General features: G+C 35.3%; 1 protein-coding gene and 1 long non-coding RNA gene across 6 annotated transcripts; both read left to right on the forward strand.

Annotated features, from left to right (window-relative positions):
* The first annotated feature begins 1,219 nt into the window (after positions 1-1,219).
* On the forward strand, positions 1,220-3,656 carry LOC106328074. Of its 5 annotated transcripts, none has more exons than XR_001267552.1 (6): positions 1,220-1,425; positions 1,526-2,128; positions 2,473-2,784; positions 2,872-2,941; positions 3,037-3,120; positions 3,210-3,656. It is a non-coding gene; the product is annotated as an uncharacterized LOC106328074 (long non-coding RNA). The 5 variants fall into 5 exon arrangements; XR_001267550.1 differs by having other exon boundaries at positions 1,228-1,902; positions 2,000-2,128; XR_001267551.1 differs by having other exon boundaries at positions 1,228-1,902; positions 2,003-2,128.
* Positions 3,657-8,330: 4,674 nt separating this feature from the next.
* Positions 8,331-14,001, forward strand: LOC106335119 (ABC transporter C family member 3). Its single transcript, XM_013773549.1, has 8 exons — positions 8,331-10,901; positions 10,977-11,063; positions 11,381-12,016; positions 12,096-12,260; positions 12,331-12,840; positions 12,936-13,241; positions 13,326-13,629; positions 13,726-14,001. Exons 1-8 carry the CDS (start codon positions 8,544-8,546, stop codon positions 13,833-13,835), a joined length of 4,476 nt encoding a protein of 1,491 aa, XP_013629003.1. The 5' UTR covers positions 8,331-8,543; the 3' UTR covers positions 13,836-14,001.
* The last annotated feature ends 966 nt before the right edge of the window (positions 14,002-14,967 follow it).

Genomic DNA, 14,967 nt, shown 5'->3' on the forward strand with positions numbered 1-14,967 from the left:
TCATTTCTTCACGTGTATTTTGAAATTTTATTGACAATATAATATTTTAAATTTTTTTAAAAAATTGATCTTTAATGGTCAGATTATTAAGTCAGATTTTAATTGCTTTTATTTTGGACAACAGTTTTAATTGATTTAAATATAATAGTTACTATGTTATTACAACTATGTTGAGGGCAATTGTAAAACAAATTTCCAAAAAGAAAATAAATGGCCTAACGTTTAAGACAATCATTTTTATTAGTTCTTTTTATTAATATGTACAAATCAGATTTTGTTAATTGAATCTCGTTAATTCATTATTTTGAAATGCTTAGATTCTATACGTAACACAACTATAAATAAATTTATAACAAATTTTAAACAAGAATCACCATAAAATCTAAAATCTAATGTTATTATATGGTTGAGTATATTACAATAGCAATGTAGTAATGAATAAACCTTAATAGTCTTTTATCATATAATTATAATTAACTTACTTAATTATTTCTATTTTAAATTATAAATATTACTGTAAAACTTTGCTACCAATAAATATGCAACTAATGTTCTTTTCTATAAATATAACTAATTACAAGTACACATAAATAATATAATATGAATATATACCTCATAAACTTTGGAGGATAAACCTTATGATCTTTGATCTTTGGAGAAGAGACTTTACGCAATAAGCTTTGCGGTGATAGAACTCTAGCGATAGAAGTAAAGACTATTTTTTGTATGATATGCAAATGTTACATGTATTAGAACAGTGTATTTATAGAAAAAAAATATTATTTTTTCGTTATATCTTGAATCTTGAATCGTGTGAATAAACTCATGCTATGCTCCACTCAACCCACTCCCTTTATCTGATAATGATGGTTCCTCCATCTATTTGGCTAAAAGACAAAATAATATTGGACCACTTGTGCTTCACCCATCATTTTTATCTTTGCAAGTTTTGTTTGTGAATGGATAAAAAAAGCGGGCGGCCCCCACCTGCGTATCTCCCACTGTTTTTTACGCTCCCCATTCTCAGCCTAAAACAATGAAGATGAAAGATAAATCTATAACTATAAAGTTGAAGTATCTGTCTTTTTAGGTTGTCCACGTCACTATGGAAAGGGCGGCTTTGTTGTCACGTCATCAGTTTCTCCTGGAAAAAAAACCAGACTTTGTTCTCTTCCTTTCTAAACAAAACGCAGAACTTCGCTGTCTTATTAAATCGCACTATGCGGGACTATTGAGTTTAGTTATTATTTTAGAAAAGCCCATATAGCTTTTGTGACATTCTTCCTCAGGATTGCTTATCGTGACCCAGAGGGATGATTGAAGATTCCCTTCTTCGGCTTTCAACGGCGACGGCGAGTAACGCTTTCTTTAGACACCTGCCAACTCCTCCTGATTCTTCAGCTCACTTAAGATCAATACCAAAATGTATTCACATGCCTTTCCAATGTCCTCTACCTGATATAAAAACGTATTCATATGCCCTCTAAGATCCGAATCATGCCTCAATTCTATGACGATTCTGTAGATCATCTCCCTCAGATTCAGTCGACGATCTCTGGAAATAGGTGCTTGGAGCTTTCGGCTCTTATGGATTGAAACTAACCGTTCGATTTGTAGCAATGGTTCTCGGTTTGGTTTCGGAGAGCTTTGGAGGAGATTCCGAGACATCAATCAAAGTCAATCAAAGCTTTTCACCATACAATATACTTACATGATTTACTTCAACAAGGACGCTTGGAAGTTTCACATGTCAGATTCTGTAAAGTCGAATCAAGTAAGTAAAAATGGAAACTGTTATATCTCTTATACGTTTGTCTTTGCTATCGTATCGTTTGACTACTGTCTTAAACCGCCATGGAGCACCTCCTATCATCGAACACTCCCTACCTCATCTTAAATCTGGTAAGTATTTATACAATTTTTTTTTAATTTTTCCCCTTTATATCCTAATTTTTTCCAATCGTTGGTAAACGAATGTTGCCCAAATGCAAAACCTTAGTAGAAGAGAGAAATCAAGGATTTTATATCAGGAAACAACTATGAAAGATAGGAAATACCAATCAAATGAGAAACAGTCTGCTGCAAAGGAGCTTCTTGAAAAGGCATTGTGCCCTTTAATTAATAAGTGGTATATTGGAAACATGAATAGTGAAGTCAACGTAGATCCAGAAAATGACAGATACTTTTTTTTCACAAAATATAGATAGAAACTCAAGTTGTCATCCCATTATAAAAACAGTGTTATTTCGTTGAGTTGTGAGTTGTTCTTTTGAATATTACGTATTTGGTTCTTCTAATGTTGTGATATTAGTCATCATAAAGGATGGGACAGTGAGAAAGTAATGTTTTCGGTTCACCCCTCTAGGATTGATATGATTCAGTTTCATTTATGTTAGGTTTGTGTGAATCATTACATCCGTCACTTATCTGCACTTTTTGGGCCCTCAACTCTCCCTCCTTCATCTTTTGCAGTTGCAGCCCCTTTTTTGGATTGTGTTTGTGGCGTTTTGAGAAGAAATAGAAGAAAACCATGGCAGGAGCTGATTGTGCTCGATATCAAAGGCCGTGTTCGCGTCTGGCGTGACTACCACGGCGATGTGTCCGTCGCGCAAGTCGAGCGCTTCTTCTCCAAGCTCTCAGGGCTTGGAAATATCTTAAGGCAGCAACATGTTGCAAGTCTCTGGTTGTTGTCTACAATGGTATGTGCCTTATGCAAATCGGGATGGTTGCTAGATAAGTTGATCAAAGGATCGATGTAAGAAGGCGTAATGAAATCTAAAGCATGTAAGTAGTACCAATTTCCAGTTTATATTTCTGCGAAAATATGCATTTATCTAACATGAACAAAAAAATTGGTTGTTTTGTCAAAAGGTTATTTGGCCAGTCTTTCTCTTTATATCATGGGAGATCAGAGCTACCATTTCTACATGCAAATACACAGGTCTGTTGAGGATTGAGTGCTATACTTCATAGGTTGTAGAATCAATGACACTTTGTGGACTGTGTGACAAGATATATTAGTTTTCTCTCTGCTAGGTTGTGATTTTGCAGCCGCTTGGTGATAAGGGAATCACACGTATTGGTGGAAACATGATTAGATGCTTCACGTCTTCAGACCAGGTAAGAAAAACTCACACTTCTTTATATTGTTTGTAGCTTAGAAATACTAATAAGACAATTAAAAGAGTTGGTTTGCTCATTATGTCTAGGCTTACGTAGGCTTACATTCCTTCAATTGAAAGAAGCTGGTTGCGGGGAGGTGTTGTATTGGTTCAGCTTATATTTCCCAAGAAACAGATTGCAGTGAGTACCCAGCCCCGTAAAGCAGAGAAAATTCATCACATGCGTCGTCGCGTCGATCGGTTCAAAGAACTTATGAAAGCGTGATCATGTGGTTTAAACACAGAGTGGAAATGTAAAAATTGCTCAAGAAATCATGAACTAAACACTTATATATCAGCGCCGAGTTCTTTTTTCAATATAAACCAGTCATCTTCTTCACAGGATAAACTTCAAACTTCGAGGTGTTGTCTCAATGTAGACATGTGTTTCGTTTATGGGTGTCATTTTAAATGATCGTTCGAGAGACTAACAAATCAGTGGAAATTACACTGAATGATGTCTCTAGACTGGAGGACAAAAAATTGCTTCTCATAGAGGTTTGTATTATTTTCAGTTTTGAGCTCCTAGATGTAGATTTATTGATGCTCGCATAATCTTTGACTCACAGTTTTAGAAAAGCTTGTGATGTGTGATTATTATGATTTAAGCGTATGGAAAAAAAGAGAAGATTTCTCATCATACCCTTACTATTAGCACACATGTTTTTATCTTGATAGGTTTGCAATTAGTTCGTAGGGATTTCACAAATATGTTCGAATGCTACTTTCTTTTGGCAATATCTATTTGGGCCACTTGACCAAATTTCTTCTCTCTTCGTTTGATGGAACTTGAGGAAAGTAAAAACAGCCTCAGCCTAAGCTTATGAAGCTAATTGATGAGGCATATCAAATACATGTTCAAAAGACCAGGAGGATAGGAGTTCACAAATGTTATTTTTTGCAGAAAAAGAGAGTGGATGGAGCTAGAGAAAGTTAACTTCATGATGCAGGGTCCACAAAAAAACTAAAATACCTAGAAAAAAAATGTTATAAGTTAGGAATTTTTTAGTACCTTTTTGCCAAAAAAGTCTTTTAGTAGGTATGATTAGTTATCTCTTTCAATACATCAATTTAATAATTTAAATATTTTCATTACAGTTTAAAATATTTTATATTATATAAATATATTAAGAAAATAGCGATGTAGATGATTTATGCAACTGAAGGTATGGTTTTGACAACAAGACGAATTGAAATACCTGAAATGAAGTTTGTATAGGTTCATTTGTTACCCTATAGCACAAATGTTCATTTACAATATATACATTAAATATTATGTCATAAACTTAACAAACATTCAGCGCGAATAAAACGTAACCACTATCACTACTATCATTAACCACTATCAAAATGGATAAAAAAACAATTTTGAACTCATTAGAACATTAACACATACGAATCTGGCGCGCAGCGCCGGAATACCACTAGTAGAAGATATAACAAATTCACTTAATGATCCTAAGACCCATCATAGTTCTTTAAAGATCTTTGCTTTGATTTGTGTCGCCTTAATGACTCCGTCTTCGCTTGCATGAGAGGAAGATAGCGCTTTGGGATCATCAGCATTATTAAACACATATTTTTTGACGAAATAAAGAATATGGAAAAACAGGTGGACAATAACAATTTTATGATGTGTATGAATAAAATGTTTTGATTGGTACTTCAATTTTTTCATTAATTGAGATAGTAACTTCTCAATGTTTTAAAAAGCTGATGTACCTATTGAGTCTTTTTTTTTTGGATCTGCGGGTCTCGGTTCGGGTCCGGGTCCTACCCGAGACCCGTTCGGGTATCCGAAGTACCCGCAAATAATTATATATACTAGGTATATTTAGGTAATTGGGTATATTTTTGGTATTTCGGATTTTTTTAAAAGTTTCGGATTTGGATTTTCGGGTATAATTGTAGGTTTTTGGTGAAATTTTAGATTTTTAGAAAATATAATCTGGGTATTCGGATAAATTTCGGGTATATTTTGGGTTTTCGGGTCTGATTTTTGATAAATTTTTGGGTATTTTTGCGGCTCTTCGGATATTTTTAGAGTTTTTGGGTCCAGTTCGGGTACTTCAGGTCTATTTCGGGTCCTAAATACCCGAACCGACCCGGATCCGAAATATACTCGAAAATTTTGGATATTTTACGGGTATTGAAATTATAGACCCGAACCGACCCGGACCCGACAAAACCCGACCCGGAACCGATCCGAAAAGTTATAGGTACCTATATGGGTCTAAATTGTTAGGACCCGGATCCGATAATACCCGACCCGAATCCGATCCGAAGACCCGGATGCCTAGGCCTAGATAGTAGTGCTATTATCGTGTTGATTTTGAGAATTCATTTTCGTGAGGAAGATGCCCTTATATGATTAAACTAGTGGACTTGGTGGTATCTTTGGTCACTGACCATGTAATAAATGTCATTATGAATAGGAAAGGAGAGCATATAGTATTTGATTCATTGACTGACAAAACACAGAGACTTTTCTACTTACGTGCAGCCCAATCTTCTAGGTATCTCTTTGGTTTTCTCCCCAAGAAATTTGTGCACTTAGCACTATGAGACAAGTTCCCAAATATTCTAAACTTTTAATTAAAGTGGTGGACTAATTTGTGGTGACTATTGATAAAGTCTTCAAAATAATCGATCTAGTAACTTTACTTTTAAAGTATAGCATGATACTTTCAAAATTTGTCAAAAAAGTATTATACTTTTGTAAACTGTTTCACTTTTTCTTTTGTCGAATTACATTAAAGAGGATGATAATTCGTTTTACATGAAAAATGGCAAAAATATATGTCAAATGTTAATTATTATTCCGTAAAAACCTTACTTTTTTCATTTTATTCTTCCCTTTTACAGATCAAGAACTAGTTTGTACACAATGATTACCATATGATAGTAACGATGCCGATTGACGATTGTTAATGGATAGTATTGTTAGTACTATGTTATTATTAGTGCGTCAGAATTCTAACTAAAAACATAGTATATATATAAATGTGACATAAAGAAGGCAGACTAAACAGTGTACATGACAGATGAAGAACATTAAAGCTTGAATCATAAAATTTCCAACCACATGAAGGACAACTTCGGGGAAAAGTGTCAATTTCGACCCAACAATTTCAATCGTGCCAAATACGCCCCAAACAATTGATCAGTGCCAAATACAACCTCAACTCAATTATAATTCAAAAAAACTACATGAACTTCTTAAAACGTGCCTAAATATACATTGACTCTAACAGAAGTTAGTCAACAGTTAACAAAATAAAACGTCGTTTTGATATATGAGAAAAAGTGTCAATTTCGATCACAACACTCTCGGTCGTGTCAAATAAGACCCAAACAAATGGCCAGTGCCAAAAACGACCTCAACTCAATTATAGTTTAAGAAAAAATACCCAAACTTTTTAAAACGTGCCTAAATCTACATTGACTCTAACAGAAGTTAGTCAGCCGTTAACAAGATAAGAACAAGATAAGACGACGTCGTTTTGATATATATATATATATATATATATATATTTTAAAATATGTTCATTTCGGGACTCAAATCCGTGCCGGGATATCCTTTTAAAGGGGCACACTAACAGCTAAACTAAAATAATTTTTTGAAATATTATTACAATTTGAAATTCCCCATAAACTACTATTATTCTTCATCTTATCCAATTTAAAACTTTGGTGATTACTTTATATATTCTAGTTATTGTTTAATATTTCTAATATTTTGTATAACATATCTTAGTGAAAGAAAGGTAAAAGGCCTCTTAATATTATTGAACAAAATATCAAAATATATAATATTACCTTTGAAAAATAAAAAAAATTCAACTTAAGTTTAAAAATTACAAATAATTTATATAAGAAAATTTTATAAATAAATTCAAAGTTTTAAGTATATTTAAGATCGTATAATAATAAATATTTTATTATTTATATTTTAGTAAGATATAAGTTTATTAAAGATATGATAAATAAAAAACATGTTACTGTATTTATATAAATCAGAAAAAATTGTCACCAAAATTTTAAATTGGATAAGATGAAGAATAATAATAGTTTATATAATTTCAAATTTGTAATAGTATTTCAAAAAGTTACTTTTATCTAGTTGCTAGTGTGCCCATTTAAAAGGGTATCACAACACAGTTTGAGTTCCAGAATGAACATATTTTTTTAAATATAAATATATATATATATATATATATATCAAAACGGCGTCGTCTTATCTTGTTAACGGTTGACTAACTTCTGTTAGAGTCAATGTAGATTTATGAACGTTTTAAGAAGTTCAGGTAGTTTTTCTTAAATTATAATTAAATTGAGGTCGGTTTTGACACTAACCATTTGTTCGGGTCCTATTTGGCACGACTGAGAGTGTTGGGGTCGAAATTGGCATTTTTCCACGTATATCAAAACGACGTCGTTTTATTTTGTTAACGGTTGACTAACTTTTGTTAGAGTCAATGTATATTTAGGCACGTTTTAAGAAGTTCGGGTAGTTTTTTTGAATTATAATTGAGTTGAGGTCGTATTTGGCACTGATCAATTATTCAGGTCGTATTTGGCACGATTGAAATTGTTGGAGTCGAAATTGGCACTTTCCACGACAACTTCGTTTATAAAATAAGCAAAACTTACGTGTCACACAAATATAACAACGTAGTTGAAAAGTCAACATAATAGTTCGGAAAAAAATGGATTATTAGGTAAATAATAAAGTTAATTATTACTACCTCCGTTCCCGAAAGTAAGATGTTTTAGATTTTTTTCTTGTTCCACAAAGATAGATTTTCTATATTGATGAGGTATTTTTTTATACTTTTGAGAAACATTAATTGAGAATATTTGAATTGATTAAATTTCATTGGTGTAAAGTTATTGAAAAGTGTATAATAAAATAAAAAATAAATTAAATTATAAACATTTATTAAATTTTTAATAAATGTGTATACTTTAGAAAATTTTATTTTAACAAAATTCGGAACAAATCATGTCACGTCATTAAAATAGGGAAAAAAAAAGAAAAATAAAACAAATCCTGTTATAGGCTAACAATTGCAACAAGAATTGATTATACAAACATGTGAATGACTTTAAATACAAATAAAATGTGAAAGTTTATAAATAAAGATCCGTGAAAAGCGATGAAATAAAAGAAAGAAGAACCCTTTTCGCCACCAAAGTGGCCGTATCCTCTCCTCTCCTCTCTAGTGGGGTTTGAGAAAGAGAGGAACGTTTTGGCTTCCTTTCTTCGTAGTTTCTTGAGCGTGCTCTCCAAGCTTTACTGTCTACATCAACTCTTGTATAAGTACTTACTCCTTCGTTGAAACCAAATCATTTGAAACACAGAGAGAGAAGAGCAAAGTTATGGGCTTTCTTGGTTCCACGAAGGCTAACGGTATGCTAACAACGTTCTTGTCACTCTCGGGGTCTAAGTCTTTTCTTATGGAACCTATTTTCGTTAGATGTGTCTCTGTTTTCTTGCACGGAGTGTTGTTGCTGGTTCTGTTTTGTTCATGGGTTAGGGGGAGAAACAATGGTTTTGGTTCTGTTACGGAGAGGTTAAAAGATAAGAGAGGGTTCGGGTTCAAGTCGGTTCTGTTTTGTAGTTTAGTTCTGTCTCTCCTTGACCTCGTGTTGACGTCCTTGAGTGGTTTCTACTGGTACGAGAGTGATTGGTTAGATGAAGAGCAGTTAGTGTCTCTCCTCATGTTTCTATTACCAACGGTTTCTTGGGGAGTTTTGTCGCTGTCCTTGCATCGTTGCAGTGATTATGAGATGAGAAAGTCTCCACTTTTGCTTAGGATCTGGTTAGTTTTCTATCTCGCGGTTTCTTGCTACTCTCTTGTGGTGGTAGACAAGAGTCAAGTTCATCTTCTAGTGTGCGACATAGTTTCTTTTAGCGGCGCTTTGCTTCTCTGCTATGTAGCTTTCTTCAAGAAAGCTAGAGGAGGCAACAACAGCAATGGAGTTTTGGAAGAGCCTCTCTTGAATGGAGATTCAACCGTTGGTGGTGGTGTGGGGAGTGATGAGGCTACTCCTTACTCTAGAGCTGGTCTTCTCAGTCTCATGACTTTCTCTTGGATGGGTCCATTGATAGAGATCGGAAACAAGAAACCCCTTGACCTTGAAGACGTTCCTCAGCTTCATGATAGCGACAGTGTAGTTGGGTTAGCTCCGAAGTTCAGGACCATGCTTGAATCATCATCAGATGGTGGTGGTGGTGGTGGTGTGACAACCTTCAAGCTCATGAAAGCTTTGTTCTTTTCATCTCAGTGGGAGATTCTAGTGACTGCGTTCTTTGCTTTCATCTACACGGTGGCGTCATACGTTGGACCAGCGCTCATCGACACGTTCGTCCAATACCTCAACGGACGCAGGCAGTACAACAACGAAGGGTATGTGCTGGTGATCACTTTCTTTCTCGCTAAGCTTGTGGAGTGTCTCTCTCAGAGACATTGGTTCTTTAGGCTACAGAAGGTTGGTATCAGGATGAGATCTTCATTGGTGGCGATGATATACGAGAAGGGTCTGACTCTTTCATGCCATTCGAAACAAGGACGCACAAGCGGTGAGATTATAAACTTAATGACTGTGGATGCTGAGAGGATTGGTAATTTTAGTTGGTACATGCATGATCCATGGATGGTTTTGCTACAAGTCGGTCTAGCTCTGTGGATATTGTATAGGAATCTTGGATTAGCTTCGGTAGCAGCTTTGATTGCAACCATTCTAGTAATGCTAGTGAACTTCCCGTTTGGGAGGATGCAAGAGAGGTTCCAGGAGAAGTTAATGGAAGCTAAGGACAACAGGATGAAGTCAACATCTGAGATCTTGAGGAACATGAGGATACTCAAACTTCAAGGATGGGAGATGAAGTTTCTGTCAAAGATATTTGATCTGAGGAAGTCTGAGGAAGGTTGGTTGAAGAAGTATGTGTATAACTCAGCTGTTATAAGCTTTGTCTTCTGGGGAGCTCCTACTTTGGTCTCAGTGTTCACCTTTGGTGCTTGTATACTTCTTGGCATCCCACTTGAGTCTGGTAAGATACTCTCAGCGCTTGCAACGTTCAGGATCTTGCAAGAGCCTATCTACAATCTTCCAGACACTATCTCCATGGTTGTGCAGACCAAAGTCTCTCTTGATAGGATTGCGTCTTATCTCTGTCTAGACAACTTACAGCCAGACGTTGTGGAGACGCTTCCTCAAGGAGGTTCAGACATAGCTGTGGAAGTGAGAAACAGCACTTTATCATGGGATGTTTCTTCGGAAAGCCCAACTTTAAAAGACATCAGCTTCAAGGTCCTTCCTGGGATGAAGGTTGCAGTTTGTGGTACTGTTGGCTCTGGGAAGTCAAGTTTGCTTTCTTCTATACTAGGAGAAGTGCCTAAGATATCTGGAAGTCTTAAAGTTTGTGGAACAAAAGGGTACGTTGCACAGTCTCCTTGGATTCAGAGTGGTACTATTGAGGAGAACATCTTGTTTGGTAAGGCTATGGAAAGAGAACGTTATGAAAAGGTGGTTGAAGCATGTTCTTTGAGTAAGGATCTGGAGATACTCTCATTTGGTGATCAGACTGTTATAGGAGAACGTGGCATTAATCTGAGTGGTGGACAGAAGCAAAGGATACAGATTGCACGTGCGCTATACCAAGATGCAGATATCTACTTGTTTGATGATCCTTTTAGTGCCGTGGATGCTCACACAGGGTCACATCTCTTTAAGGTACTTAGTCATTAGTGTGTGTCTTTATCTTTCTTAACTGCAGCTTACTGAGTTTCATTATTATTGTCTTTACAGGAAGTTTTGCTGGGGCTTTTGTCTTCCAAATCAGTTATTTATGTAACTCATCAAGTTGAGTTCTTACCTGCTGCTGATCTTATACTGGTATGTGAATAATTAATAGTACTCTCTCCGTTTCGTAAACAGTTTCATTTTGACATTTTTTTCATGTTATTTTAAAATTTCAAATGTAATTAATAATTAATTGTAAAATGTATTGATCTTATACATAATTTTATTTATACCAAAAACACTATGTAATTTATTAAGAACATAAATGCATTTTGACCATTTTATTAGTTTGTGGAAAATATATCAAAATGACACTTTTTATGAAATGTATTAGTTTTTCAATCTTTTCAATATTGTGTCACTGAGGATAAGTGAAATCATCTGGAATCATTTGTCTTGTGTCTCATCAGGTCATGAAAGATGGAAGGATCAGCCAAGCTGGAAAATACAATGACATCCTCAGCTCTGGAACTGATTTCATGGAGCTTATAGGTGCTCATCAGGAGGCTCTTGCAGTAGTTAGCTCTGTTGATGCCAGTTCTGTCTCTGAGAAACCAGCTTTAGGCGGCCAAGAAGATGCTATTGGTCTTGATGGGAAACAAGAAAGTCAAGATGTGAAGAACGATAAGCCAGACACTGAGGAGACCAAAAGACAGCTTGTGCAAGAGGAAGAGAGGGAGAAAGGTAGCGTTGCTTTGGATGTATACTGGAAATATATCACACTAGCCTATGGAGGAGCTCTTGTGCCTTTCATAGTGTTGGCACAGGTTCTGTTTCAGCTTCTACAGATTGGAAGCAACTACTGGATGGCTTGGGCTACTCCTGTTTCTAAAGATGTGGAAGCTCCTGTGAACATCTCAACGTTAATGATTGTTTATGTTGCTTTAGCCGTTGGAAGTTCCGTATGCATTCTCGTTAGAGCCACGCTTCTTGTCACCGCTGGTTACAAGACTGCTACTGAACTGTTTCATAAGATGCACCACTGTATCTTCCGCTCGCCGATGTCTTTCTTTGATTCAACTCCAAGTGGAAGAATCATGAATAGAGTACGTCTCTGGACACTAGTTATATTATAATTTTTATATATCTCTATTTTATTTAGTGATCATTTCTTTTGTGTTACAGGCTTCTACAGACCAGTCTGCAGTGGATTTGGACATACCATATCAGTTCGGATTAGTTGCTATCACAGTCATTCAGCTTATAGGAATCATTGGGGTTATGTCTCAAGTTTCTTGGCTTGTTTTTCTTGTCTTCATCCCTGTGGTTGCTGCCTCCATATGGTATCAGGTACTTTCTCATTCTAATCTAGTAGTCAATAAAGATTGATTCTGTAAATAATAATCTTTCAACTTTGCAGAGATATTACATAGCTGCAGCAAGAGAGCTTTCACGTTTAGTTGGAGTATGCAAAGCCCCACTTATTCAGCACTTTGCTGAAACGATCTCAGGGTCAACAACCATCAGGAGTTTCAATCAAGAATCAAGATTCCGTGCCGACAACATGAGGCTTAGTGATGGTTACTCTAGGCCCAAATTCTATTCAGCTGGAGCAATGGAATGGCTTTGCTTCCGCCTTGATATGTTATCTTCGCTCACATTTGCGTTCTCACTTGTTTTCTTGATATCTATACCTACTGGAGTGATTGATCCAAGCCTAGCGGGACTAGCAGTGACTTATGGACTCAGTTTGAATACCCTGCAAGCTTGGCTGATATGGACTCTCTGTAATCTTGAGAACAAGATCATATCTGTAGAGAGGATTCTTCAGTATGCTAGTGTTCCTAGTGAACCACCTCTTGTGATAGAATCAAACCGGCCTGAACAATCATGGCCTTCACGTGGACAAGTGGACATCCATGATCTTCAGGTAACTTGCTACATTTTTTTTTAATGCTATTACAAACTATAAGAAATATTATATAAAATTTCATGCATTCTTAACCATATGTGACACATTGTTAGGTCCGTTATGCTCCACATATGCCACTAGTGTTGCGAGGAATAACATGCACATTCAAAGGAGGGTTAAGAACAGGTATTGTTGGAAGGACAGGAAGTGGGAAATCGACTTTGATTCAAACTCTTTTCCGCATTGTTGAGCCTTCAGCTGGAGAAATAAAGATAGATGGAGTGAATATATTGAACATTGGGTTGCATGACTTGCGTTTGAGACTTAGTATTATACCTCAAGATCCAACCATGTTTGAAGGAACTGTGAGAAGTAACTTGGATCCTCTTGAAGAGTACACTGATGATCAAATATGGGAGGTGTGTTGGCTTAGTTTCTTTCTGTCTTTCTTTAACTAGTAAGAAACTGTTCAGTCTTGAGTAATGATTCATTTGTGTTCTTAGGCTCTTGACAAGTGCCAACTAGGAGATGAGGTGAGGAAGAAGGATCTAAAGCTGGACTCGTCAGTGAGTGAGAATGGAGAGAACTGGAGCATGGGTCAGAGACAGCTTGTGTGTCTTGGTAGAGTTCTTCTCAAGAGAAGCAAGATCTTGGTTCTTGATGAAGCTACTGCTTCTGTTGACACTGCAACTGACAATCTGATTCAGAAAACGTTAAGAGAACACTTTTCAGATTGTACAGTGATAACCATTGCACACAGGATATCCTCGGTTATTGACAGTGACATGGTTCTGCTTCTTAGCAATGGTTTGTCTCATGAAACTATTTCAAATCATTTGATAGAACATGTCTTTTTATGAAGAAATCATTGAGGGAGTGAGTTGTTTTTTGTTATATGTGTAGGGATCATTGAGGAGTATGATTCGCCGGTGAAGTTGCTGGAGAACAAGTCTTCTTCTTTTTCTAAACTAGTGGCTGAGTACACTGCAAGATCAAGTTCCAGTTTTGATTAAACCTCTACTTTCTTGGTGATATGATGACGATGAAAAAACACTTACCATAGTTTTGTTTTAAAAGATTTTGTTTTTAGTTTTATCTTGTAATGTTCTAAGCCAAATAACCGATGATTCTGCATCGTTACTTCAAATTTATGCAAACAATGCTGTTTCATTCTTCTGATTGAACTTGTTCTCAAGTCTCAAATGTGGAAACTGGTTGAACAGATGCTTCAATGATATTTTTACATTAGAATATTTTAGGTTTGAGTTTCGGAAAAAATAAATTATATAGATTAATGAAGAAAAGAACCTAGGGAAAACATGAGCTTCAGTCTGAATTTGATTCTCTAAGTAATAAGGGATGATCATTATCAATTATAAACTATAATCATTATTAATCTAAACTGATTATATATGTTAAATTCTCTTCAATTTACCATATAAGGTTACTTCAAGCTATACTATTAAGTACTCCCTCCGTTTCATAAAGTTCCGCAAATTTTTTCAAAAAGATAAATTTTTTATTTTTTCAATGTATTATTTAATGAAAAATTGTAAATTTCAAAAAAGTTAATGGTATTTATTGGATTTCTTTTGGCTAAAAAAGTTATGGAAAATTGTTATTCACAAAAAAACAATCCATTTACAATCAAGTTTTAATGTGTTTTCTTAATGTGTGAAAAATCTAAAATATGTATTTTTTTAAACGGAGGAAATAATTAATAAGAATAAAATATAGGGGTTTTTACCAAAACTAACCCACAACTTGATTTTAACCCCAAACCTATACCCAAACTTGAATCAAATGCAAAACTAACCTAAAAGCCTAGTGAAATTACAGCTCAGCCCCTTGTGACCAAACAAAAAAACAGAAGCCATTTTTACGAATATAGCCCTAGTAAATCGTCTGAGTCGTCTGAGATGTTGGAAGTCGTCTGGACGACTGAAGTGTAAGTCGTCTGGTACCGGTTTATTTTAAAAATAATTTATAAATCTTGTAAAAAAATATTTTGATGCGTGAAAAATAAAAATCAAGTAATTATAAACAGTTTTAAGTGATATAAATTAAGATATGATAAAATTGATTTGTTTTGAAGAAAGATGAGTGGAAGTAGTGAATCATGAAATACTTTGGTTTAGGAGTTTG

The sequence above is a fragment of the Brassica oleracea genome, chromosome C3, assembly GCF_000695525.1.
Source record: "Brassica oleracea var. oleracea cultivar TO1000 chromosome C3, BOL, whole genome shotgun sequence".
Classification (NCBI taxonomy): Eukaryota; Viridiplantae; Streptophyta; class Magnoliopsida; order Brassicales; family Brassicaceae; genus Brassica; species Brassica oleracea.